This window comes from Ictidomys tridecemlineatus, chromosome 14 (genome assembly GCF_052094955.1).
Source record: "Ictidomys tridecemlineatus isolate mIctTri1 chromosome 14, mIctTri1.hap1, whole genome shotgun sequence".
Lineage (NCBI taxonomy): Eukaryota > Metazoa > Chordata > Mammalia > Rodentia > Sciuridae > Ictidomys > Ictidomys tridecemlineatus.
In genome coordinates, this window is record NC_135490.1 from 9,247,668 (window position 1) to 9,275,288 (window position 27,621).

Sequence of the window (27,621 nt, forward strand, 5' to 3'; positions counted from 1 at the left end):
GCTCCTCATTTGACTTTTTGGAAGAGGAAAATCTTAACATTAAGTGAAAATAGTTTAAGGAGGAGAAGAATGCTTTGAGTTCCAACTATTGCTTTCTTTTAAAATTTTTATTAATGTACCAATTATTTTGTCGCCACATGTAAATGAAAGACTTTGAGTAATAGTTTCATCACCTTGCTCGGGCTCTCTCCAAAATCAAAAATCACTTAGCAGTATCTTCTCCAAAGCCATCCATTTACCTGCAAAAGCCATGGTTTTGTTCTTTTTTAATGCTGAGTCAAATTCCACTGTGTATATATGCCACATTGCTTTTGTATCCATTCATCCACTGAAGGGCATCTAGGTGGCTCCACAGTTTAGCTATTGTGAAGTGTGCAGCTATAAACATGGATGTGTCTGTGTCCCTGTAGTATGCTGTTTTTAAGTCCTTTGGGTACAGCCCAAGGAGAAGAAAAGCTGGGTCAAAGGGTGGTTCCATATCCAGTTTTCCAAGGAATCTCCATACTGCTTTCCAAATTGGCCACACCAATTTGTACTCCCACCAGCAACGTATGAGTGTGCCTTTTCCCCCACATCCTCACCCACACTTACTGTTGTTTGTCTCCATAATAGCTGCCATTCTGACTGGAGTGAGATGATATATTAGAGTGGTTTTGATTTACATTTCTCTGATTGCTATAGATAATGAGCATTTTTTAATATATTTGTTGATTGATTGTAGATCCTCTTCTGAGAAGTGTCTGTTCAGGTCCTTGGCCCATTTGTTGATTGGGTTATTATTATATATATATATATATATATATATATATTTTTTTTTTTTTTTGGTGTTTAGCTTTTTGAGTTCTTTGTATACCCTAGAGATTAGTGCTCTATCTGATGTGTGGGAGGTAAAAGTTTGCTCCCAGGATGTAGGCTCTCTGTTCACCTCACAGATTGTTTCTTTTACTGAAAAGAATCTTTTCACTTGGATTCCATCCCATTTATTGATTCTTGGTTTTAATTCTTGCGCTATGGGAGTTTTATTAAGGAAGTTGGGGCCTAATCCCACATGATGGAGATTAGGGCCTACTTTTTCTTCTATTAGACACAGAGTCTCTGGTTTAATTCCTAGGTCCTTGATCCATTTTGAGTTAAGTTTGTGCATGGTGAGAGATAGGGGTTTAATTTCATTTTGTTGCATAGGGATTTCAGGTTTCCCAGCACCATTTGTTGAAGAGGCTATCTTTTCTCCAGTGCATGTTTTTGGCACCTTTGTCTAATGTAAGATAATTGTAATTTTGTGGGTTAGTCTCTGTGTCCTCTTCTCTGTACCATTGGTCAACCTGCCTGTTTTGGTGACAATCCCAGGCTGTGTTTGTTACTGTTGCTCTGTAGTATAGTTGGAGGTCTGGTATAGCAATACCACCTGCTTCACTCTTCCTGCTTAGGATTGCTTTAGCTATCCTGGGTCTCTTAGTTTTCCAGATGAATTTCATGATTGCTTTTTCTATTTCTATGAGGAATTCCATTGTGATTCTGATGGGAATTGCATTAAATCTGTATAGTGCTTTTGGAAGTATGGTCATTTTGATAATATTAATTCTGCTTACCCAGGAGCAACGTAGATCTTTCCATCTACTAAGGTCTTCTTTGATTTCTTTCTTTAGGGTTCTGTAGTTTTCTTTGTATACATCTTTCACCTCTTTCCTTGATTTGCGAGTATCTTATTTATTTATTTATTTATTTATTTTTGAGAATATTGTGAATGGGGTAGTTTTCCTCATTTTCTTCTCAGAGAAATTGTCACTGATATACAGAAAGGCCTTTGATTTATGGGTATTGATTTTATATCCTGCTACTTTGCTGAATTCATTTACTAGTTCTAGAAATTTTCTGGTGGAGCTTTTTGGGTCTTCTAGGTATAGAATCATAACATCGGCAAGTAAAGCTAAATTACGTTCTTCTTTTCCTATACATATTCCTTTAATTTCTTTCGTCTGTCTAATTGCTCTGGCCAGTGTTTCAAGAACTATGCTGAATAGAAGTGGTGAAAAAGGGCATCCCTGTCTTGTTGCAGATTTTAGAGGGAATGCCTTCATTTGTTCTCCATTTAGAATGGTGTTGGTGTGGGGCTTTGCGTAGATAGCCTTTAAGATCTGGAGATCTATTCCTGTTATCCCCAGTTTTTCTGGTGTTTTGAACCTGAAGTGGTGCTGTATTTTGTCAAATGGTTTTTCTGCGTCTATTGCGGTGATCATATGATTCTTATTTTTGAGTATATTGATGTAATGAATTGCATTTATTGATTTCCATATGTTGAACCAACCTTGCATCCCTAGGATAAATCCAATTTGATCGTGGTGAGCGATCTTTTGGATATGTTTTTGTATTTGATTTGCCAGAATTTTATTGAGAATTTTTGCATCTATGTTCATTAGAGATATGGGTCTGAAGTTTTCTTTCTTTGATGTGTCTTTGTCCAGTTTTGGAATCAGGGTGATGTTGGTTGGCCTTATAGAATGAGTTTGGAAGTGCTCCTTCTTTTTCTCTTTCCTGAAATAAATTGAAGAGTATTGGTATTAGTTCTTCTTTAAAGGTCTTGTAGAACTCAGCTGTGTATCCATCCGGTCCTGGCCTTTTCTTGGTTGGTCGTCTTTTGATGGCTTCTTCTGTTTCCTCACTTGATATTGGTCTGTTTAAGTTGTGTATATCTTTCTGACTCAATCTGGGCAGATCATATGACTTAAGAAATTTTTCGATGCCTTCCAAATCTTCTATTTTATTGGAGTATAAGGTTTAACAATAATTTCTAATTATCTTCTGTATTTCTGAAGTGTCTATTGTGATATTGCCTTTTCATCACGTATGCTGGTAATTTGAATTCGCTCTCTCCTTCTCTTCGTTAGTGTGGCTAAAGGTCAGTCCATTTTATTTATTTTTTAAGAGAACCAACTTTTAGCTTTGTAAATTTTTTTCAGTTGTTTCTTTTGTTCTGATTTCCTTGATTTCCTCTCTAATTTTAATTATTTCTTGCCTTCTACTGCCTTTGCTGCTGATTTGTTCTGTTTCTAGGGCTTTGAGCTGTAGTGTGAGGTCATTCGTTTGTTGAGTTTTCTTCTTTTAAGGAATGAACTCCATGCAATGAGTTTTCCTCTTAGTACAGCTTTCGTAGTGTCCCAGAGATTTCGATATGTTGTATCTATGCTCTCATTTACCTCTGAGAATTTTTTAATCTCCCCCTTGATGTCTTCTGTCACCCATTATTCATTCAGTAGCATATTGTTGCGTCTCCATAGGATGAAAACATTTTTATTTTTTATTTTGTCATTGATTTCCAATTTCATTTCATTATGATCTGGTAAAATGCATGGTATTTGCTAAGAGTTGCTTTGTGGCATAGTATAATGCTCTATTTTAGAGAAGAATCCATGTGCTGCTGAGAAGAAAGTGTATCTGTTTGATGCCGGTCGAAATAGTCTATATATGTCAGTTAAGTCCAAGTTATTAATTGTGTTATTGTGCTCTGCAGTTTCTTTATTCAACTTTTGTTTGGAAGATGTACCCAGTTTTGAGAGAGGTGTGTTAAGGTCACCCGAGATTATTGTGTTGTGGTCAATTTGACTCTTGAACTTGAGAAGAGTTTGATTGATGAACACAGTGGCACCATTGTTTGGGGCATATCTATTGATGCTTGTTATGTCTTGTTGGTGTCTGGTTCCCTTGAGCAGTATCTGAATTCCATCTTTATCCTTTTTGATTAACTTTGGCTTGAAGTCTGCTTTGTGTGCTATGAGCATGGAAACCCCTGCTTGCTAGTGCATGTGAGGGGTATGATTTTTCCCAACCTTTCCCCTTCAGTCTGTGTATGTCTTTTCCTAACAGATGAGTCTCCTATAGGCAGCATTTTGTTGAGGATGAGCTCTCTATGTGCCTCTTATGTCCCATCACAAGAGTAATTTCATTTAGCGTGATTCAACTCTGTTTTTTCAAGGTTGCTTACTTCAAGGAACAAAGTAGGTAACACACAAAGTTCTTGATATTGGGATGAGAAGACTGGTTGTGCAATCTGGAAATTGGGTGGGCATTTCTGGAGGACATCAGGACTTTGATGAAATGGCAAATCCAGAACCCTTGAAGATGTTCACAATGGTTCTTGAGATTGTTGCTGCTCTGGTCCAGAATTAGGAGGTCCATTAACCCATAATAAAGTAATATCAAAGTGGGGAATTTTAAAGCAAGTTTTTGGAGTTTTTAATTATAGGATCAATTTTTATCTATTTTCTAGAAATTTAAATAAAAACTAAGTAAAACTTTCAATAGAAGTTTCTTTATTGAAATAGCAATGGGGCTAGGGTCATGGGTCAGTGGAAGCACACTTGCCTGGCATGTGTGAGGCATTGGGTTCGATTCTCAGCACTGCATATGAATAAATAAATAAATAAATAAATAAATAAATAAATGTCTATTAGCAACAAAAAACAAAAATAAATAAATAAAATTAATAGCAAGTTGTATCTGCTGCTCTGGAATATTTCTTAGCACTGAGACGTTTAATGTATGGTACAAATAAATGGTTAGATTTTCGGCAAATCTTTTTATGCTTTTATTAAAGAACACTGACACCAACTTGTCTCTTTGACTTGTGGGTTGTCAACAGTTTTCTGGAATCCTAACCGCTGCTGTCACCTGCCTTTCCAAGATGAGAAAACATAGTTATATGAGTTTATCTGTTCATCAACATAAACTTTCTTGGACCTATTTCACTCTAGCTTGAGGTATAAAGCCTATTGGTGTCTGTAGAAGCTGCTGGGCTGGGATACTCTTCCTTCTTTGATTTTCTTTTGATCATTAATCTGGAAATTCCTCCAAACACTGAAAAGTTTTTTGTAGTTACAAATGAGATGATCCCTTTTCCAAAAAATTTTACTAAAAGGATACTATGAAAAATGTATTTCAGGAGCAAAATGTTGGGATAATATTAGTTATATTACCTTTTTACCCACAAAGTTGCAAGTTTTTAATTAGTATAATCTATAAATTGCTATAGCTACCTTGATTCATGTCTGGGCATAATACCATTAAAGCATTAAACCCATCCAGGGTAAAGAACTTGTTTTGAAAGTAGGGGGGGAAAAAAACCAAAAACCAGAATCAAGTCATTCAAGAGCCAAAGGAGTCACAGTATTTTGATAAGAGCCACGAGAGTGAGTTAGCATATGGAGGACAGACTTTCAGTAAGTTAGGGATGTTAAGGTATGGAATGAATTGGTAACTGCAGTCAGAATGATCAATACAACTTTCTTTATGACAGCAAATTGGACTCATTTGTAGGAAACCATGATTTCAGGGGTGCTTTGCAGGTCACAGTGCTCTAAAAGGCTTCTTCATGAATATTGAAAATCCCAGGGTGTCAGGGCGGCCAGTCCAGGTGCAGGAGCAGCCCGCCCTGCAGGGGCAGGTCACCAACGCTGAGGGCGGAGTCACCCAAGGGGGGCAGCGGAAAGTCCAGGGAAGGAGCAGAGGCCCCCAGGGGTGACTGCGCCCCTGGCAGCGAGTCCCTGGTGGAAGGCCAGGCCAGGCCAGGGCTCTGCGTTACCAGGCAGAAGGCGACGTTGGCGCGAGCCCCGCAGCGCCCCGAATTCCGAGGCTTAGGTCACAATCGACCCCGCCGCGCTCCAGGCCCTTCCGTGGAGAGAGGTGGAGAGAGGTGGATGGTGAGAGGAGCGGGTTTTGCAGCAGCTCAGAGGTTGCAGCGATGTCGTCCTGGTTTAGGGGCCTCAGCTCCGGCTGGGGCCACTCCTTGGGTCGGGTGGGGGACAGCTTGGCTTCCCTCACCGGCCATATCTCCAGCTTGGCCAGGGACGCGTTTCTGGACGATTTAGAAGAGGTAGAAGCAGGTTTACCTCATTGTGGGAGAAAGGAAATTGAAGCTCCCCAATCTCCATTCACATCAACGGATGGAAGACTTACAAAGGATTGTGCTGATCCGGAAGAAAAGCAGGAAGAAGCATCAGGGCTTCCCATAAAGCTTCCCTCTGCACGTTACCGACATCAACTGCAACAGAGAGGGACAGAAGCCAGCCAACCTAAAGCAAGACAGATGGTACTAGAGGATCACCTGTGGAGACGGCAGTCACCTGCCCCATCAGTACACTCCGGAGCTGGAGATATACCAATAACCACTGCACCGGCTCCATCCAGCTGTGGAATCAGTGGTCAGTTTTCACCTCTTCCTGATGGAGACATGCACTTTAGCGACGTCATTTCATCACAACATGAAATAAAGAGCTTGTCGATCGAAGTTTCGAGACTTGAATCTGAAGTCGGCCCCTGGAAGCATATTGGTCAAGCACAAGGAACACGTAATTCTGATCCAAATGAAATCTGCAAACTCCAAAATACTATTAAGGTACTTGAAGAAAACCAAAGCCAGGACATAAATAATCATCAACATGAAATGCCAGTTTTGCAGAAGGCACATCAAGAGAAACTGGCAGAGGAAAGTTCCCAGCATCGAGAGGAATTATGTGACTACGAAGAACGAATTGAAGAACTTGAAAATCAGTCACAACAAGGTGACTCAGGGGTTAGAGCCTGTGAGACGCAAAAAACTATTCAGGTTCTACCATCTGAAAATGCCGAGTCGATGAAAGAGATACAAGAACTTGAGGATCAAACAAAAGACATCAATAAAAAATTATCTTCTGCAGAAAATGACGGAAACGTCTCGAACAGAGAACAAGAGCAGCTCCGTGTGGAAAAGGGACAAATCATTGAGCAGTGTGAGAACTTGCAACTGGAATGTAGTAAATCGCAGGCTTCTGTGATGGAGCAGAGTGATACTGTGGCCAAAAAGGGAAAAATTCTTCCACTGAGTTCATTGGTGGAAGAAGTGCTCAGGCTGCAACAAGCCCTGTCCGATGCTGAAAAGGAAATAATGAGACTGAATGGTTTAAACCGGGATAACCATCTGGCTGAAGACAATCTGAAACTGAATCAGCGTGTCCAAGTTTTAGAAAAAGAGAAGTCATTATTGAGTCAAGAGATGAAAGAACTTCAGATATCACTGTCAACATTGAGCTGTGAATATGAAGTAATTAAAAGTACAGCTTCAACAGACGTGAATTTGTGTGTACAATTCCATAACTTAAAACTTAACTTGGAGTCGAAGGAGCAAGAACTGAATCAAAGTATTAATGAAAAGAAAATGCTGATAGCTGAGTTGGAAGAACTGGACACTCAGAACCAGGAAGCGACAAAGCACATCGTTTTGATAAAAGACGAGCTAGCCAAACAACGATATGAAGGAGACCTTGTCATCAAGAAATTGAAACAACTCAATCAAGAGAAGGATTTTGAAATCGCAAGCCTCAAAAAGAGGATTGAGCAAATGGCTGCTGATCAAAAAGAAACTAAGGAACTTTTGGCATCTGGTTTAGAAGAACCGGAGCAATTGATACGACGTAGAAGTGAGAAAAAAGTGTTTATTGACAAACTCAAAGAACAAAGTTCAGAACTCCAAAAGAATTTAGATAAGTTTTCTCGGGTCTTAAGAGAAAATGGAACCTTAAGGCAAACCATAGAAGAAAAGGACAGAAGGATTGAATCCATGAAAGAAGAAGGAAATCATCTGCAAGAAGAATTGGAAAGACTTAGGGAACAGCAGCACAGAGCTGTCCTTGTGGCTGAGCCTGAAACCCTCGATAGTATCACAGAACTAGAATGTGAGGTATCTCAACTGAATATCGTCAATAATCATCTGGTAGAGGAAATTAAACATCAGCAGAAGATAATTGAAGATCAAAGACAGGGTAAAATGCGCCTACTTCAGTCTTTACAGGAGCAGAAGAAGGAAATGAATGAATTGAAATACCAATATGAGCAGATGAATGCTGCGCATGCCCAGTTATTTTTAGTAAAAGATGAGGAAATTAAGAATTTGCAGAAAACCATTGGACAAATAAAAGCCCAGTTGCCTGGAGACAGATACAACACTCAAACAGAGAATTCCGATGTTCTTCGAGAACCGAAAGTTAAAGAAAGCCTTACTGTAGAAAATGGAGGTGAAAAAGACAACTTATTGAAATCTGAAAATGAGGCGTCAGTGAAAGGAATCAAAGAAGAACCTGAGATTAAACTTCTAAAAGAACAGGAGCGAATATTCATTTTAGAAATGGACATTTCTAAACTCAAAGCGGAAAATGAAAACATAACAGAAACATACAAAGCAAAGGAAATGGAGTGCCAAGCATTGCAGGAGACCAACATGAGGTTCTCTGTCATGTTGCAAGAAAAAGACTTGCAGCTGGAGACTGAGTTCAAGAAAGAACAGAAGGAAAAGGCAGAAAAAGTCGAAGGAGAAGCATTATTATTACTACAGGATGAAGCAAATGTTGTGTGGGATTCAGCACCCAGACAGTCAGATCTCAAGGAAGAACAGACTGGAGAACCCACAAAACAAAGTGAGCTCCTGCAAGAAATGCTGGACGATACACCAAAGCAATTGACGAACATGACCAGCAGCACAGAAGGAAAAGTGGATAAAGGCCTCCTGAGAAACCTTTTTATCGGTCATTTCCGCACACCCCAAAGGAAGCGTCCTGAAGTGCTACGGTTAATTGGAAGGATCCTGGACATTGAAAAGGGGGAAATGGAGGAGTTGTTGAAAGAAGATTGCGGAGGTGTTACCAAGTGGATGCCTGGTTGGCTTGGAGGAGGACCCAAATCTGTCCCCAGCACACCTTTGATACCAAGTCAGCAATGTGTGCGGAGGAGTTCTTTTTCAGAACTTTTTATTAAGTTTCTGGAAAGGGAATCTCATCCAGCTTTTCCACCACCCAAACTTTCTGCTCCTGCCATGGAACTCTAGATTCACCAAGAAGAAGAAAGTAAGGTGCAAAGGTGCCGGGAAGTGGTAAAGAGGCAGCAGAATTCAGAGCCACTTACTCACCTAGCTGGACTGGGACTTAGTGGACCTGGGCATCTTCTCTGGAACCCTTCGCAGATGTCATGCCCACCTTTACACCATTGCCACTGTCCCCAGACCATCCTGCCAGGGTTGTACTAAAGGACCTTTTAAAGCCATAAGCGACTCTCAAGCCAGTGATGATGTAGCAGTTTACTGAAGCCATAACTCAGTACTTTTTGAGAGTGACCTTTTGGAAAAAGTGTCATGTATTTGTAGACAAAAAGAGAAAGAAAAAAGCTGATGTATGTAGCTACTAGGTATTTGTCTTCCCTCTTTCTCTTTCTTCTTTCTTTCTTTCTTTCTTTCTTTCTTTATTTCTTCCTTTATTTCCTTCTTTCTTTCTTTCTATCTTTCTTTTTTTTGCTTTAGCGCTTAAAAAATCTAATTTGTTTTGTTTGATGTAGCACTTTTTGTTTATAAAATTTTGTTTTGATGTTATGACGTAATCCTCAACAATAACCAATTCTAATGTACTTTGTGAGCAACTGTACAGTGCACCACTAGTGAGCCATTAGCTCCAACCTCTTTTTTTATGATTGTATTTGTTACATTTAATTTTATGAAGATAAAATGACACACTTAATTAACAGAAAGGAAGAAAAATCCAACTCATGAGAGAAAGACCTATATAGCTCAGAATTCAGAGTGTATAAAAACAAAATATAATGTTGCCCAAAGTTGTGACTTCTTGAGTTTAGAAAAGAAAACCCTTGAACAACTACTAAAAAAAAGTGACAGTGGGAAGGCCTGAACATGAAGTTTCGTGGATAAATTCTGAGAAATTTTAATGCAAATACTATGACACCCATCCATTTTACTTATTTTCATTTCTGTAAAAAAAAAATCACTTTACATTAATTCACCTTTCTAGATGTTAATGTCCAGAAAGAAGACCATTTTTATAAGTCAAACTGAACACATTTTCAATGGAAAAGTTAATTTGCAAGGATGTGTCATTAAATATCGGGACCGTTTATCTACGTACTTTTTGGGCTCTAAAATAATGCTTATAAATACATTTTTAAAATCATTTGATCACAAAACAGCGGGGAGGAGAAATCAGGAGAAATAAAATCATATAATGTTTTAAAAGCTGAAATCCTTAGAAAAACATTTTTCATTTTTGTAAATTAAGGTAAAAGATAAATCAAAGTTTTTAGCTGAAGTTAGGAGAAGTCAGAGAAGAGAAAAAGCAGATTATATAAGAAACACTTCTCTGACACCTGTAATTTCTAAAACCATTAAGAACATTTTTAATAAAATTAATTTAAATAAAATTTAATAAAAATTAAATGATAATTCAGTAAAAATTGATTTAATTTAAATTTATTTTTAATGAATATTATTTAATTTGAATTTATTTCATTAACATTATTAACCTAATAAATTTAATTTATATTAAACTATGATCTAAGTTTTATTCAAAATTTATTAAATTTTATTTAAATGAATTTAATACAATTTAATAATATTAGTTTAATTCACATAGAATTTAATATAAATCAAATTATTTAATATTAATGAAATAATTTACAAATAAATTTTAATAAAATTAAATTAATTTTAATAGAAATGTTCTTAATGGTTTTAGAAATTACAGATGTCAGAAATATTTGCTATATAATCTACTTTTTCCTCTTATCTGATTTCATCTAACTTAAGCTAGAAACTTTTGATTTATCTTTTAGCTTAATTTACAAAAATAAAAAGGGAAGACAAGATACCTAGTAGCTATATATATCAGCTTTTACTTTTCTTTCTTTTATTTTTTTCTGTTTCAACTTTTTATTCATTTAATTTTCAAGCTCTTTTAGGATAGGGACATGGGATTTACCTTTTAAGTCTCCAGCAATCAGAAAAGAAAAGAAAGTACTAGCTTTGGCTTTTTAATGTAGTGCCAAAAATGGGACCTGAAACTAACATTAACCATCTTTAGAAGACTTTGTATAAAAAAGGCTGAAAATTATGGAACCCAGGACACTTATGGCTTTAATTTTGCCCTGAGAGGTGGACAGTCCCCTAAGACTCTGCGAATGTGGTTCTCTGAGACTTCGTCCTGCCCATTGGTTGATGTGACCACCACCAGCCCAGCCGTGAGACACACCTGCATGCTAAACATCAGTGAAATCACTTCCTTGCACCAGCACCAGCTGCTTACAATTGAAGAAGATTCTTTCATTTTTCACAAGTCCATTCTAAAAAAATCCTAACTTGACACTTAATTGAATCTGTTTTAAGTAAATTCTAGTAACAGAACTAATCCATGGTAGTGAATAACAATTCACATTTAAAAGTCATCGCTAAAATATATACTATTTTAAAGTTTGTATTGGTGAGATACTGTAAAAAGATGGTCTTTGCAAAGTCTGAGACCCGGATTCACACAGAGCATTTCCAGAATTATAAACAAATCAAAATTTCCATAATCACATGATGAAACTTAATGTGTATTGGCTAAATAGTCTTTATTCCATCCTTTAGTTCTTATGAGAAACTTTTACCCTATTCATCAAGTTTTAATGATCTTTGTAATAATGTAACTATTTTAACATCCCAAAAAGAAAATACTATTCTTTTGAAAATTGAGACAAGCAATAGAATATGATTGGAAATAATTTATATGACATCTTACTTGTATGAATATAGATTAACAGATTTAAAAATGTTTCTGAAAAATAAAATTTTCCTTGTTCTACAGCTGCTTTGTTCTTAATTAATTATTTGACCCAAGGCAATTATGGCTTTAAATTACATGACCCAAGAAGCAGTTGAGAATAGGAGATACTCCAGTCTAGTTTTAGACATAGTCCATACTTATGTTCCCAATATATTTAATGATGGCATTTAAAACAGGGATGTGAGAATCTTAAAATCCCTTTCTCATTTTTGCCATGGTGTCAACTGAAACTATTTGTAGCTACCTCTGGAAGATGTGGGAAATGTTCAGTCATTTGATGTATGAGCCCTGCCCTTGGAGTGTCTGGGGCTGGGGCTTCTAGATCCCAGAAAAGTCTTTGAATTCATAAACAGTCTGAAAAAAACTTATTCACATACGCATAAAATGTATTAAATCAGCATCAGTTTGCAGGAACCAGAGCAGAGCAAAAGTGGTTATTGAAGAGTTCGGGCTGAAATACTCAGAACTGGAGAATATTGTGAAATTGTGGTCTATTGCCATGTTTTCTTATCTGAACTTCCTTTGGATTAAACTTGCCTATTTTAGCCACCAAAACAAATATTTAAGTTGTCCAACCAATTCCTTGGGAAATGAAATCCTTTTGTCTTAATGACTTTTAAGCACATATCAGAGCTTAGTTCACTAGATTTTTTGTGTTAGGAAGGCACATTTGTGTTATGAAGGTACCATTGCTATCAGATGCCCCAGACATGTCTGGGCCTCGGTAGGTATCTCTGAGCACACGTCTGATGAGTGCACACAGTGTGTATGTTGGAATTTGGTCTATGGATGAGGGCATCAACATGGTCAGCTGGTGGCCACTTAGTGGGAATATCCCCCCAAACCCATTTGATGTTACTTGGGGACAGGGCAGAAAGGATTATAAAATATGGAGTCATTTCGTGGTTGAGGATCACTGTCTTATCTTGGTGGCTGGCTCTCATTGAGTTCAGACATGGGAAGTCTGTGGCCCTACTGTGAGAAGCATTGGTGTGGTGAACCTTGGTGGTTTTGAGCAGCTGAGGAGAGAAAAAGGAAGGTTGAAACTGAAAACGCTGGAGTAAACACAAGTCGACTTTCAGTTGGGGGTGAGCGTGCAGGACCGCCATAACAAATTACCAGGGGTGGGTGGCCTAAAGCACAGGATTTATTTATTCTCACAGTCCTGGAGGCTGGTTTGTCCTGGGCTTCTTTTCCTGCTGTGTATGTGGCTGCCTTCTGTTTTTGTCTGCATGTCTTTCCTCTTTGCATGTGTGATTCCTAGTCACTGCTTCTTAGAAGGCCACCAGTCATTCTGGATTCTGGCTCCCTTCCCTTAATGTTTTAGGGATCCCATTTCTAAATACAGCCATATCCTGAGTTACTAGAAGTTGGGAATCTCAACATGAGCTTTAGAGGGACAGGGACATCAAATAGAGAAGGGGAGAGGGCTCAGGGCTACTTTGGAAGAGGCAAAAGCCTCTAGAGAAAGGCTGATCAAAGAAACTGAACCTGAGCACAGTTTCTGCAGGTTTTCCAGCCAGAGAAATGGAAGTCCAGCAGGCACCAGAAGTGAGAAATGGTCAGAGCAGGTTGTCTCTACAACACATAGTTCAGACTCCTCTTTCCGGCCTTTCAGACTCCTGCATATAAAGCCGTTTCCCTCCATGTTCTCTCTTTGTTCCTGACAAATTTTCCCCAAATCTAAGCAACGTGACCAATACTGAAATATACAGTTATCTCTCTCTCACACACACACACACACACATATATGCTATTTATGATTTTTATACATACTAATGTTACTATATAACATATATATGACATACTAATATTGCATATTAATTACATATAGTATAATATAATTATTGAAACATAGTATCATGTATGTGCTAACACCAATACCATTTCTGTCTCCTTTTCTTTACCTCCCTCTGATCCTACTGACCTCTTTTCTTCCTCTAGGCACCATTTCCAGTGTGATCAGTGCATTCTCTCTTTCCCATTTCTCTCTTGATTAGCCATTATAAACAAGCCCAAGAGACAAATCCACAAAGCACAGAGGGAAAGAAATGAGACTTAAAACCTTCTACCCTTCTTCCCCCTATTGTAAGAGGCAGAGCAGATGTCGTTCGCTATTATTGATAAACACCTTTTTCACGACTGTTTGTGAATGTTTGTGCCTGATGGTGACTTGGTTGGTAAATCTTCCCTTGGGAGAGTCTGTCTCGGGATATAATCAAACTTATAACGACTTAAAAACTTAAAAGCTGTTCCTGTGTTCAAAGAAAAATACAGCTGCACTCGCTCCTCATTTGACTTTTTGGAAGAGGAAAATCTTAACATTAAGTGAAAATAGTTTAAGGAGGAGAAGAATGCTTTGAGTTCCAACTATTGCTTTCTTTTAAAATTTTTATTAATGTACCAATTATTTTGTCGCCACATGTAAATGAAAGACTTTGAGTAATAGTTTCATCACCTTGCTCGGGCTCTCTCCAAAATCAAAAATCACTTAGCAGTATCTTCTCCAAAGCCATCCATTTACCTGCAAAAGCCATGGTTTTGTTCTTTTTTAATGCTGAGTCAAATTCCACTGTGTATATATGCCACATTGCTTTTGTATCCATTCATCCACTGAAGGGCATCTAGGTGGCTCCACAGTTTAGCTATTGTGAAGTGTGCAGCTATAAACATGGATGTGTCTGTGTCCCTGTAGTATGCTGTTTTTAAGTCCTTTGGGTACAGCCCAAGGAGAAGAAAAGCTGGGTCAAAGGGTGGTTCCATATCCAGTTTTCCAAGGAATCTCCATACTGCTTTCCAAATTGGCCACACCAATTTGTACTCCCACCAGCAACGTATGAGTGTGCCTTTTCCCCCACATCCTCACCCACACTTACTGTTGTTTGTCTCCATAATAGCTGCCATTCTGACTGGAGTGAGATGATATATTAGAGTGGTTTTGATTTACATTTCTCTGATTGCTATAGATAATGAGCATTTTTTAATATATTTGTTGATTGATTGTAGATCCTCTTCTGAGAAGTGTCTGTTCAGGTCCTTGGCCCATTTGTTGATTGGGTTATTATTATATATATATATATATATATATATATATATATATATTTTTTTTTTGGTGTTTAGCTTTTTGAGTTCTTTGTATACCCTAGAGATTAGTGCTCTATCTGATGTGTGGGAGGTAAAAGTTTGCTCCCAGGATGTAGGCTCTCTGTTCACCTCACAGATTGTTTCTTTTACTGAAAAGAATCTTTTCACTTGGATTCCATCCCATTTATTGATTCTTGGTTTTAATTCTTGCGCTATGGGAGTTTTATTAAGGAAGTTGGGGCCTAATCCCACATGATGGAGATTAGGGCCTACTTTTTCTTCTATTAGACACAGAGTCTCTGGTTTAATTCCTAGGTCCTTGATCCATTTTGAGTTAAGTTTGTGCATGGTGAGAGATAGGGGTTTAATTTCATTTTGTTGCATAGGGATTTCAGGTTTCCCAGCACCATTTGTTGAAGAGGCTATCTTTTCTCCAGTGCATGTTTTTGGCACCTTTGTCTAATGTAAGATAATTGTAATTTTGTGGGTTAGTCTCTGTGTCCTCTTCTCTGTACCATTGGTCAACCTGCCTGTTTTGGTGACAATCCCAGGCTGTGTTTGTTACTGTTGCTCTGTAGTATAGTTGGAGGTCTGGTATAGCAATACCACCTGCTTCACTCTTCCTGCTTAGGATTGCTTTAGCTATCCTGGGTCTCTTAGTTTTCCAGATGAATTTCATGATTGCTTTTTCTATTTCTATGAGGAATTCCATTGTGATTCTGATGGGAATTGCATTAAATCTGTATAGTGCTTTTGGAAGTATGGTCATTTTGATAATATTAATTCTGCTTACCCAGGAGCAACGTAGATCTTTCCATCTACTAAGGTCTTCTTTGATTTCTTTCTTTAGGGTTCTGTAGTTTTCTTTGTATACATCTTTCACCTCTTTCCTTGATTTGCGAGTATCTTATTTATTTATTTATTTATTTATTTTTGAGAATATTGTGAATGGGGTAGTTTTCATTTTCTTCTCAGAGAAATTGTCACTGATATACAGAAAGGCCTTTGATTTATGGGTATTGATTTTATATCCTGCTACTTTGCTGAATTCATTTACTAGTTCTAGAAATTTTCTGGTGGAGCTTTTTGGGTCTTCTAGGTATAGAATCATAACATCGGCAAGTAAAGCTAAATTACGTTCTTCTTTTCCTATACATATTCCTTTAATTTCTTTCGTCTGTCTAATTGCTCTGGCCAGTGTTTCAAGAACTATGCTGAATAGAAGTGGTGAAAAAGGGCATCCCTGTCTTGTTGCAGATTTTAGAGGGAATGCCTTCATTTGTTCTCCATTTAGAATGGTGTTGGTGTGGGGCTTTGCGTAGATAGCCTTTAAGATCTGGAGATCTATTCCTGTTATCCCCAGTTTTTCTGGTGTTTTGAACCTGAAGTGGTGCTGTATTTTGTCAAATGGTTTTTCTGCGTCTATTGCGGTGATCATATGATTCTTATTTTTGAGTATATTGATGTAATGAATTGCATTTATTGATTTCCATATGTTGAACCAACCTTGCATCCCTAGGATAAATCCAATTTGATCGTGGTGAGCGATCTTTTGGATATGTTTTTGTATTTGATTTGCCAGAATTTTATTGAGAATTTTTGCATCTATGTTCATTAGAGATATGGGTCTGAAGTTTTCTTTCTTTGATGTGTCTTTGTCCAGTTTTGGAATCAGGGTGATGTTGGTTGGCCTTATAGAATGAGTTTGGAAGTGCTCCTTCTTTTTCTCTTTCCTGAAATAAATTGAAGAGTATTGGTATTAGTTCTTCTTTAAAGGTCTTGTAGAACTCAGCTGTGTATCCATCCGGTCCTGGCCTTTTCTTGGTTGGTCGTCTTTTGATGGCTTCTTCTGTTTCCTCACTTGATATTGGTCTGTTTAAGTTGTGTATATCTTTCTGACTCAATCTGGGCAGATCATATGACTTAAGAAATTTTTCGATGCCTTCCAAATCTTCTATTTTATTGGAGTATAAGGTTTAACAATAATTTCTAATTATCTTCTGTATTTCTGAAGTGTCTATTGTGATATTGCCTTTTCATCACGTATGCTGGTAATTTGAATTCGCTCTCTCCTTCTCTTCGTTAGTGTGGCTAAAGGTCAGTCCATTTTATTTATTTTTTAAGAGAACCAACTTTTAGCTTTGTAAATTTTTTTCAGTTGTTTCTTTTGTTCTGATTTCCTTGATTTCCTCTCTAATTTTAATTATTTCTTGCCTTCTACTGCCTTTGCTGCTGATTTGTTCTGTTTCTAGGGCTTTGAGCTGTAGTGTGAGGTCATTCGTTTGTTGAGTTTTCTTCTTTTAAGGAATGAACTCCATGCAATGAGTTTTCCTCTTAGTACAGCTTTCGTAGTGTCCCAGAGATTTCGATATGTTGTATCTATGCTCTCATTTACCTCTGAGAATTTTTTAATCTCCCCCTTGATGTCTTCTGTCACCCATTATTCATTCAGTAGCATATTGTTGCGTCTCCATAGGATGAAAACATTTTTATTTTTTATTTTGTCATTGATTTCCAATTTCATTTCATTATGATCTGGTAAAATGCATGGTATTTGCTAAGAGTTGCTTTGTGGCATAGTATAATGCTCTATTTTAGAGAAGAATCCATGTGCTGCTGAGAAGAAAGTGTATCTGTTTGATGCCGGTCGAAATAGTCTATATATGTCAGTTAAGTCCAAGTTATTAATTGTGTTATTGTGCTCTGCAGTTTCTTTATTCAACTTTTGTTTGGAAGATGTACCCAGTTTTGAGAGAGGTGTGTTAAGGTCACCCGAGATTATTGTGTTGTGGTCAATTTGACTCTTGAACTTGAGAAGAGTTTGATTGATGAACACAGTGGCACCATTGTTTGGGGCATATCTATTGATGCTTGTTATGTCTTGTTGGTGTCTGGTTCCCTTGAGCAGTATCTGAATTCCATCTTTATCCTTTTTGATTAACTTTGGCTTGAAGTCTGCTTTGTGTGCTATGAGCATGGAAACCCCTGCTTGCTAGTGCATGTGAGGGGTATGATTTTTCCCAACCTTTCCCCTTCAGTCTGTGTATGTCTTTTCCTAACAGATGAGTCTCCTATAGGCAGCATTTTGTTGAGGATGAGCTCTCTATGTGCCTCTTATGTCCCATCACAAGAGTAATTTCATTTAGCGTGATTCAACTCTGTTTTTTCAAGGTTGCTTACTTCAAGGAACAAAGTAGGTAACACACAAAGTTCTTGATATTGGGATGAGAAGACTGGTTGTGCAATCTGGAAATTGGGTGGGCATTTCTGGAGGACATCAGGACTTTGATGAAATGGCAAATCCAGAACCCTTGAAGATGTTCACAATGGTTCTTGAGATTGTTGCTGCTCTGGTCCAGAATTAGGAGGTCCATTAACCCATAATAAAGTAATATCAAAGTGGGGAATTTTAAAGCAAGTTTTTGGAGTTTTTAATTATAGGATCAATTTTTATCTATTTTCTAGAAATTTAAATAAAAACTAAGTAAAACTTTCAATAGAAGTTTCTTTATTGAAATAGCAATGGGGCTAGGGTCATGGGTCAGTGGAAGCACACTTGCCTGGCATGTGTGAGGCATTGGGTTCGATTCTCAGCACTGCATATGAATAAATAAATAAATAAATAAATAAATAAATAAATGTCTATTAGCAACAAAAAACAAAAATAAATAAATAAAATTAATAGCAAGTTGTATCTGCTGCTCTGGAATATTTCTTAGCACTGAGACGTTTAATGTATGGTACAAATAAATGGTTAGATTTTCGGCAAATCTTTTTATGCTTTTATTAAAGAACACTGACACCAACTTGTCTCTTTGACTTGTGGGTTGTCAACAGTTTTCTGGAATCCTAACCGCTGCTGTCACCTGCCTTTCCAAGATGAGAAAACATAGTTATATGAGTTTATCTGTTCATCAACATAAACTTTCTTGGACCTATTTCACTCTAGCTTGAGGTATAAAGCCTATTGGTGTCTGTAGAAGCTGCTGGGCTGGGATACTCTTCCTTCTTTGATTTTCTTTTGATCATTAATCTGGAAATTCCTCCAAACACTGAAAAGTTTTTTGTAGTTACAAATGAGATGATCCCTTTTCCAAAAAATTTTACTAAAAGGATACTATGAAAAATGTATTTCAGGAGCAAAATGTTGGGATAATATTAGTTATATTACCTTTTTACCCACAAAGTTGCAAGTTTTTAATTAGTATAATCTATAAATTGCTATAGCTACCTTGATTCATGTCTGGGCATAATACCATTAAAGCATTAAACCCATCCAGGGTAAAGAACTTGTTTTGAAAGTAGGGGGGGAAAAAAACCAAAAACCAGAATCAAGTCATTCAAGAGCCAAAGGAGTCACAGTATTTTGATAAGAGCCACGAGAGTGAGTTAGCATATGGAGGACAGACTTTCAGTAAGTTAGGGATGTTAAGGTATGGAATGAATTGGTAACTGCAGTCAGAATGATCAATACAACTTTCTTTATGACAGCAAATTGGACTCATTTGTAGGAAACCATGATTTCAGGGGTGCTTTGCAGGTCACAGTGCTCTAAAAGGCTTCTTCATGAATATTGAAAATCCCAGGGTGTCAGGGCGGCCAGTCCAGGTGCAGGAGCAGCCCGCCCTGCAGGGGCAGGTCACCAACGCTGAGGGCGGAGTCACCCAAGGGGGGCAGCGGAAAGTCCAGGGAAGGAGCAGAGGCCCCCAGGGGTGACTGCGCCCCTGGCAGCGAGTCCCTGGTGGAAGGCCAGGCCAGGCCAGGGCTCTGCGTTACCAGGCAGAAGGCGACGTTGGCGCGAGCCCCGCAGCGCCCCGAATTCCGAGGCTTAGGTCACAATCGACCCCGCCGCGCTCCAGGCCCTTCCGTGGAGAGAGGTGGAGAGAGGTGGATGGTGAGAGGAGCGGGTTTTGCAGCAGCTCAGAGGTTGCAGCGATGTCGTCCTGGTTTAGGGGCCTCAGCTCCGGCTGGGGCCACTCCTTGGGTCGGGTGGGGGACAGCTTGGCTTCCCTCACCGGCCATATCTCCAGCTTGGCCAGGGACGCGTTTCTGGACGATTTAGAAGAGGTAGAAGCAGGTTTACCTCATTGTGGGAGAAAGGAAATTGAAGCTCCCCAATCTCCATTCACATCAACGGATGGAAGACTTACAAAGGATTGTGCTGATCCGGAAGAAAAGCAGGAAGAAGCATCAGGGCTTCCCATAAAGCTTCCCTCTGCACGTTACCGACATCAACTGCAACAGAGAGGGACAGAAGCCAGCCAACCTAAAGCAAGACAGATGGTACTAGAGGATCACCTGTGGAGACGGCAGTCACCTGCCCCATCAGTACACTCCGGAGCTGGAGATATACCAATAACCACTGCACCGGCTCCATCCAGCTGTGGAATCAGTGGTCAGTTTTCACCTCTTCCTGATGGAGACATGCACTTTAGCGACGTCATTTCATCACAACATGAAATAAAGAGCTTGTCGATCGAAGTTTCGAGACTTGAATCTGAAGTCGGCCCCTGGAAGCATATTGGTCAAGCACAAGGAACACGTAATTCTGATCCAAATGAAATCTGCAAACTCCAAAATACTATTAAGGTACTTGAAGAAAACCAAAGCCAGGACATAAATAATCATCAACATGAAATGCCAGTTTTGCAGAAGGCACATCAAGAGAAACTGGCAGAGGAAAGTTCCCAGCATCGAGAGGAATTATGTGACTACGAAGAACGAATTGAAGAACTTGAAAATCAGTCACAACAAGGTGACTCAGGGGTTAGAGCCTGTGAGACGCAAAAAACTATTCAGGTTCTACCATCTGAAAATGCCGAGTCGATGAAAGAGATACAAGAACTTGAGGATCAAACAAAAGACATCAATAAAAAATTATCTTCTGCAGAAAATGACGGAAACGTCTCGAACAGAGAACAAGAGCAGCTCCGTGTGGAAAAGGGACAAATCATTGAGCAGTGTGAGAACTTGCAACTGGAATGTAGTAAATCGCAGGCTTCTGTGATGGAGCAGAGTGATACTGTGGCCAAAAAGGGAAAAATTCTTCCACTGAGTTCATTGGTGGAAGAAGTGCTCAGGCTGCAACAAGCCCTGTCCGATGCTGAAAAGGAAATAATGAGACTGAATGGTTTAAACCGGGATAACCATCTGGCTGAAGACAATCTGAAACTGAATCAGCGTGTCCAAGTTTTAGAAAAAGAGAAGTCATTATTGAGTCAAGAGATGAAAGAACTTCAGATATCACTGTCAACATTGAGCTGTGAATATGAAGTAATTAAAAGTACAGCTTCAACAGACGTGAATTTGTGTGTACAATTCCATAACTTAAAACTTAACTTGGAGTCGAAGGAGCAAGAACTGAATCAAAGTATTAATGAAAAGAAAATGCTGATAGCTGAGTTGGAAGAACTGGACACTCAGAACCAGGAAGCGACAAAGCACATCGTTTTGATAAAAGACGAGCTAGCCAAACAACGATATGAAGGAGACCTTGTCATCAAGAAATTGAAACAACTCAATCAAGAGAAGGATTTTGAAATCGCAAGCCTCAAAAAGAGGATTGAGCAAATGGCTGCTGATCAAAAAGAAACTAAGGAACTTTTGGCATCTGGTTTAGAAGAACCGGAGCAATTGATACGACGTAGAAGTGAGAAAAAAGTGTTTATTGACAAACTCAAAGAACAAAGTTCAGAACTCCAAAAGAATTTAGATAAGTTTTCTCGGGTCTTAAGAGAAAATGGAACCTTAAGGCAAACCATAGAAGAAAAGGACAGAAGGATTGAATCCATGAAAGAAGAAGGAAATCATCTGCAAGAAGAATTGGAAAGACTTAGGGAACAGCAGCACAGAGCTGTCCTTGTGGCTGAGCCTGAAACCCTCGATAGTATCACAGAACTAGAATGTGAGGTATCTCAACTGAATATCGTCAATAATCATCTGGTAGAGGAAATTAAACATCAGCAGAAGATAATTGAAGATCAAAGACAGGGTAAAATGCGCCTACTTCAGTCTTTACAGGAGCAGAAGAAGGAAATGAATGAATTGAAATACCAATATGAGCAGATGAATGCTGCGCATGCCCAGTTATTTTTAGTAAAAGATGAGGAAATTAAGAATTTGCAGAAAACCATTGGACAAATAAAAGCCCAGTTGCCTGGAGACAGATACAACACTCAAACAGAGAATTCCGATGTTCTTCGAGAACCGAAAGTTAAAGAAAGCCTTACTGTAGAAAATGGAGGTGAAAAAGACAACTTATTGAAATCTGAAAATGAGGCGTCAGTGAAAGGAATCAAAGAAGAACCTGAGATTAAACTTCTAAAAGAACAGGAGCGAATATTCATTTTAGAAATGGACATTTCTAAACTCAAAGCGGAAAATGAAAACATAACAGAAACATACAAAGCAAAGGAAATGGAGTGCCAAGCATTGCAGGAGACCAACATGAGGTTCTCTGTCATGTTGCAAGAAAAAGACTTGCAGCTGGAGACTGAGTTCAAGAAAGAACAGAAGGAAAAGGCAGAAAAAGTCGAAGGAGAAGCATTATTATTACTACAGGATGAAGCAAATGTTGTGTGGGATTCAGCACCCAGACAGTCAGATCTCAAGGAAGAACAGACTGGAGAACCCACAAAACAAAGTGAGCTCCTGCAAGAAATGCTGGACGATACACCAAAGCAATTGACGAACATGACCAGCAGCACAGAAGGAAAAGTGGATAAAGGCCTCCTGAGAAACCTTTTTATCGGTCATTTCCGCACACCCCAAAGGAAGCGTCCTGAAGTGCTACGGTTAATTGGAAGGATCCTGGACATTGAAAAGGGGGAAATGGAGGAGTTGTTGAAAGAAGATTGCGGAGGTGTTACCAAGTGGATGCCTGGTTGGCTTGGAGGAGGACCCAAATCTGTCCCCAGCACACCTTTGATACCAAGTCAGCAATGTGTGCGGAGGAGTTCTTTTTCAGAACTTTTTATTAAGTTTCTGGAAAGGGAATCTCATCCAGCTTTTCCACCACCCAAACTTTCTGCTCCTGCCATGGAACTCTAGATTCACCAAGAAGAAGAAAGCAAGGTGCAAAGGTGCCGGGAAGTGGTAAAGAGGCAGCAGAATTCAGAGCCACTTACTCACCTAGCTGGACTGGGACTTAGTGGACCTGGGCATCTTCTCTGGAACCCTTCGCAGATGTCATGCCCACCTTTACACCATTGCCACTGTCCCCAGACCATCCTGCCAGGGTTGTACTAAAGGACCTTTTAAAGCCATAAGCGACTCTCAAGCCAGTGATGATGTAGCAGTTTACTGAAGCCATAACTCAGTACTTTTTGAGAGTGACCTTTTGGAAAAAGTGTCATGTATTTGTAGACAAAAGGAGAAAGAAAAAAGCTGATGTATGTAGCTACTAGGTATTTGTCTTCCCTCTTTCTCTTTCTTCTTTCTTTCTTTCTTTCTTTCTTTCTTTCTTTCTTTCTTTCTTCCTTTATTTCCTTCCTTCTTTCTTTCTATCTTTCTTTTTTTTGCTTTAGCGCTTAAAAAATCTAATTTGTTTTGTTTGATGTAGCACTTTTTGTTTATAAAATTTTGTTTTGATGTTATGACGTAATCCTCAACAATAACCAATTCTAATGTACTTTGTGAGCAACTGTACAGTGCACCACTAGTGAGCCATTAGCTCCAACCTCTTTTTTTATGATTGTATTTGTTACATTTAATTTTATGAAGATAAAATGACACACTTAATTAACAGAAAGGAAGAAAAATCCAACTCATGAGAGAAAGACCTATATAGCTCAGAATTCAGAGTGTATAAAAACAAAATATAATGTTGCCCAAAGTTGTGACTTCTTGAGTTTAGAAAAGAAAACCCTTGAACAACTACTAAAAAAAAGTGACAGTGGGAAGGCCTGAACATGAAGTTTCGTGGATAAATTCTGAGAAATTTTAATGCAAATACTATGACACCCATCCATTTTACTTATTTTCATTTCTGTAAAAAAAAAATCACTTTACATTAATTCACCTTTCTAGATGTTAATGTCCAGAAAGAAGACCATTTTTATAAGTCAAACTGAACACATTTTCAATGGAAAAGTTAATTTGCAAGGATGTGTCATTAAATATCGGGACCGTTTATCTACGTACTTTTTGGGCTCTAAAATAATGCTTATAAACACATTTTTAAAATCATTTGATCACAAAACAGCGGGGAGGAGAAATCAGGAGAAATTAAAATCATATAATGTTTTAAAAGCTGAAATCCTTAGAAAAATATTTTTCATTTTTGTAAATTAAGGTAAAAGATAAATCAAAGTTTTTAGCTGAAGTTAGGAGAAGTCAGAGAAGAGAAAAAGCAGATTATATAAGAAACACTTCTCTGACACCTGTAATTTCTAAAACCATTAAGAACATTTTTAATAAAATTAATTTAAATAAAATTTAATAAAAATTAAATGATAATTCAGTAAAAATTGATTTAATTTAAATTTATTTTTAATGAATATTATTTAATTTGAATTTATTTCATTAACATTATTAACCTAATAAATTTAATTTATATTAAACTATGATCTAAGTTTTATTCAAAATTTATTAAATTTTATTTAAATGAATTTAATACAATTTAATAATATTAGTTTAATTCACATAGAATTTAATATAAATCAAATTATTTAATATTAATGAAATAATTTACAAATAAATTTTAATAAAATTAAATTAATTTTAATAGAAATGTTCTTAATGGTTTTAGAAATTACAGATGTCAGAAATATTTGCTATATAATCTACTTTTTCCTCTTATCTGATTTCATCTAACTTAAGCTAGAAACTTTTGATTTATCTTTTAGCTTAATTTACAAAAATAAAAAGGGAAGACAAGATACCTAGTAGCTATATATATCAGCTTTTACTTTTCTTTCTTTTATTTTTTTCTGTTTCAACTTTTTATTCATTTAATTTTCAAGCTCTTTTAGGATAGGGACATGGGATTTACCTTTTAAGTCTCCAGCAATCAGAAAAGAAAAGAAAGTACTAGCTTTGGCTTTTTAATGTAGTGCCAAAAATGGGACCTGAAACTAACATTAACCATCTTTAGAAGACTTTGTATAAAAAAGGCTGAAAATTATGGAACCCAGGACACTTATGGCTTTAAATTCGCCCTGAGAGGTGGACAGTCCCCTACGACTCTGCGAATGTGGTTCTCTGAGACTTCGTCCTGCCCATTGGTTGATGTGACCACCACCAGCCCAGCCGTGAGACACACCTGCATGCTAAACATCAGTGAAATCACTTCCTTGCACCAGCACCAGCTGCTTACAATTGAAGAAGAGTCTTTCATTTTTCACAAGTCCATTCTAAAAAAAATCCTAACTTGACACTTAATTGAATCTGTTTTAAGTAAATTCTAGTAACAGAACTAATCCATGGTAGTGAATAACAATTCACATTTAAAAGTCATCGCTAAAATATATACTATTTTAAAGTTTGTATTGGTGAGATACTGTAAAAAGATGGTCTTTGCAACGACTGAGAACCAGATTCACACAGAGCATTTCCAGAATTATAAACAAATCAAAATTTCCATAATCACATGATGAAACTTAATGTGTATTGGCTAAATAGTCTTTATTCCATCCTTTAGTTCTTATGAGAAACTTTTACCCTATTCATCAAGTTTTAATGATCTTTGTAATAATGTAACTATTTTAACATCCCAAAAAGAAAATACTATTCTTTTGAAAATTGAGACAAGCAATAGAATATGATTGGAAATAATTTATATGACATCTTACTTGTATGAATATAGATTAACAGATTTAAAAATGTTTCTGAAAAATAAAATTTTCCTTGTTCTACAGCTGCTTTGTTCTTAATTAATTATTTGACCCAAGGCAATTATGGCTTTAAATTACATGACCCAAGAAGCAGTTGAGAATAGGAGATACTCCAGTCTAGTTTTAGACATAGTCCATACTCATGTTCCCAATATATTTAATGATGGCATTTAAAACAGGGATGTGAGAATCTTAAAATCCCTTTCTCATTTTTGCCATGGTGTCAACTGAAACTATTTGTAGTAACCTCTGGAAGATGTGGGAAATGTTCAGTCATTTGATGTATGAGCCCTGCCCTTGGAGTGTCTGGGGCTGGGGCTTCTAGATCCCAGAAAAGTCTTTGAATTCATAAACAGTCTGAAAAAAACTTATTCACATATGCATAAAATGTATTAAATCAGCATCAGTTTGCAGGAACCAGAGCAGAGCAAAAGTGGTTATTGAAGAGTTCGGGCTGAAATACTCAGAACTGGAGAATATTGTGAACTTGTGGTCTATTGCCATGTTTTCTTATCTGAACTTCCTTTGGATTAAACTTGCCTATTTTAGCCACCAAAACAAATATTTAAGTTGTCCAACCAATTCCTTGGGAAATGAAATCCTTTTGTCTTAATGACTTTTAAGCACATATCAGAGCTTAGTTCACTAGATTTTTTGTGTTAGGAAGGCACATTTGTGTTATGAAGGTACCATTGCTATCAGATGCCCCAGACATGTCTGGGCCTCGGTAGGTATCTCTGAGCACACGTCTGATGAGTGCACACAGTGTGTATGTTGGAATTTGGTCTATGGATGAGGGCATCAACATGGTCAGTTGGTGGCCACTTAGTGGGAATATCCCCCCAAACCCATTTGATGTTACTTGGGGACAGGGCAGAAAGGATTATAAAATATGGAGTCATTTCGTGGTTGAGGATCACTGTCTTATCTTGGTGGCTGGCTCTCATTGAGTTCAGAGATGGGAAGCCTGTGGCCCTACTGTGAGAAGCATTGGTGTGGTGAACCTTGGTGGTTTTGAGCAGCTGAGGAGAGAAAAAGGAAGGTTGAAACTGAAAACGCTGGAGTAAACACAAGGCGACTTTCAGTTGGGGGTGAGCGTGCAGGACCGCCATAACAAATTACCAGGGGTGGGTGGCCTAAAGCACAGGATTTATTTATTCTCACAGTCCTGGAGGCTGGTTTGTCCTGGGCTTCTTTTCCTGCTGTGTATGTGGCTGCCTTCTGTTTTTGTCTGCATGTCTTTCCTCTTTGCATGTGTGATTCCTAGTCACTGCTTCTTAGAAGGCCACCAGTCATTCTGGATTCTGGCTCCCTTCCCTTAATGTTTTAGGGATCCCATTTCTAAATACAGCCATATCCTGAGTTACTAGAAGTTGGGAATCTCAACATGAGCTTTAGAGGGACAGGGACATCAAATAGAGAAGGGGAGAGGGCTCAGGGCTACTTTGGAAGAGGCAAAAGCCTCTAGAGAAAGGCTGATCAAAGAAACTGAACCTGAGCACAGTTTCTGCAGGTTTTCCAGCCAGAGAAATGGAAGTCCAGCAGGCACCAGAAGTGAGAAATGGTCAGAGCAGGTTGTCTCTACAACACATAGTTCAGACTCCTCTTTCCGGCCTTTCAGACTCCTGCATATAAAGCCGTTTCCCTCCATGTTCTCTCTTTGTTCCTGACAAATTTTCCCCAAATCTAAGCAACGTGACCAATACTGAAATATACAGTTATCTCTCTCTCACACACACACACACACACATATATGCTATTTATGATTTTTATACATACTAATGTTACTATATAACATATATATGACATACTAATATTGCATATTAATTACATATAGTATAATATAATTATTGAAACATAGTATCATGTATGTGCTAACACCAATACCATTTCTGTCTCCTTTTCTTTACCTCCCTCTGATCCTACTGACCTCTTTTCTTCCTCTAGGCACCATTTCCAGTGTGATCAGTGCATTCTCTCTTTCCCATTTCTCTCTTGATTAGCCATTATAAACAAGCCCAAGAGACAAATCCACAAAGCACAGAGGGAAAGAAATGAGACTTAAAACCTTCTACCCTTCT

The 27,621-nt window shown here is 37.9% G+C and overlaps 1 protein-coding gene across 1 annotated transcript; it reads left to right on the forward strand.

Moving 5' to 3' along the window:
* The first annotated feature begins 5,734 nt into the window (after positions 1-5,734).
* On the forward strand, positions 5,735-22,975 carry LOC144370656 (thyroid receptor-interacting protein 11-like). The gene is given in 6 exon segments (XM_078031371.1): positions 5,735-8,681; positions 19,249-19,391; positions 19,488-22,749; positions 22,752-22,824; positions 22,826-22,872; positions 22,875-22,975. Coding segments are annotated over 6 exon segments (6,573 nt in total).
* Positions 22,976-27,621: the final 4,646 nt, after the last annotated feature.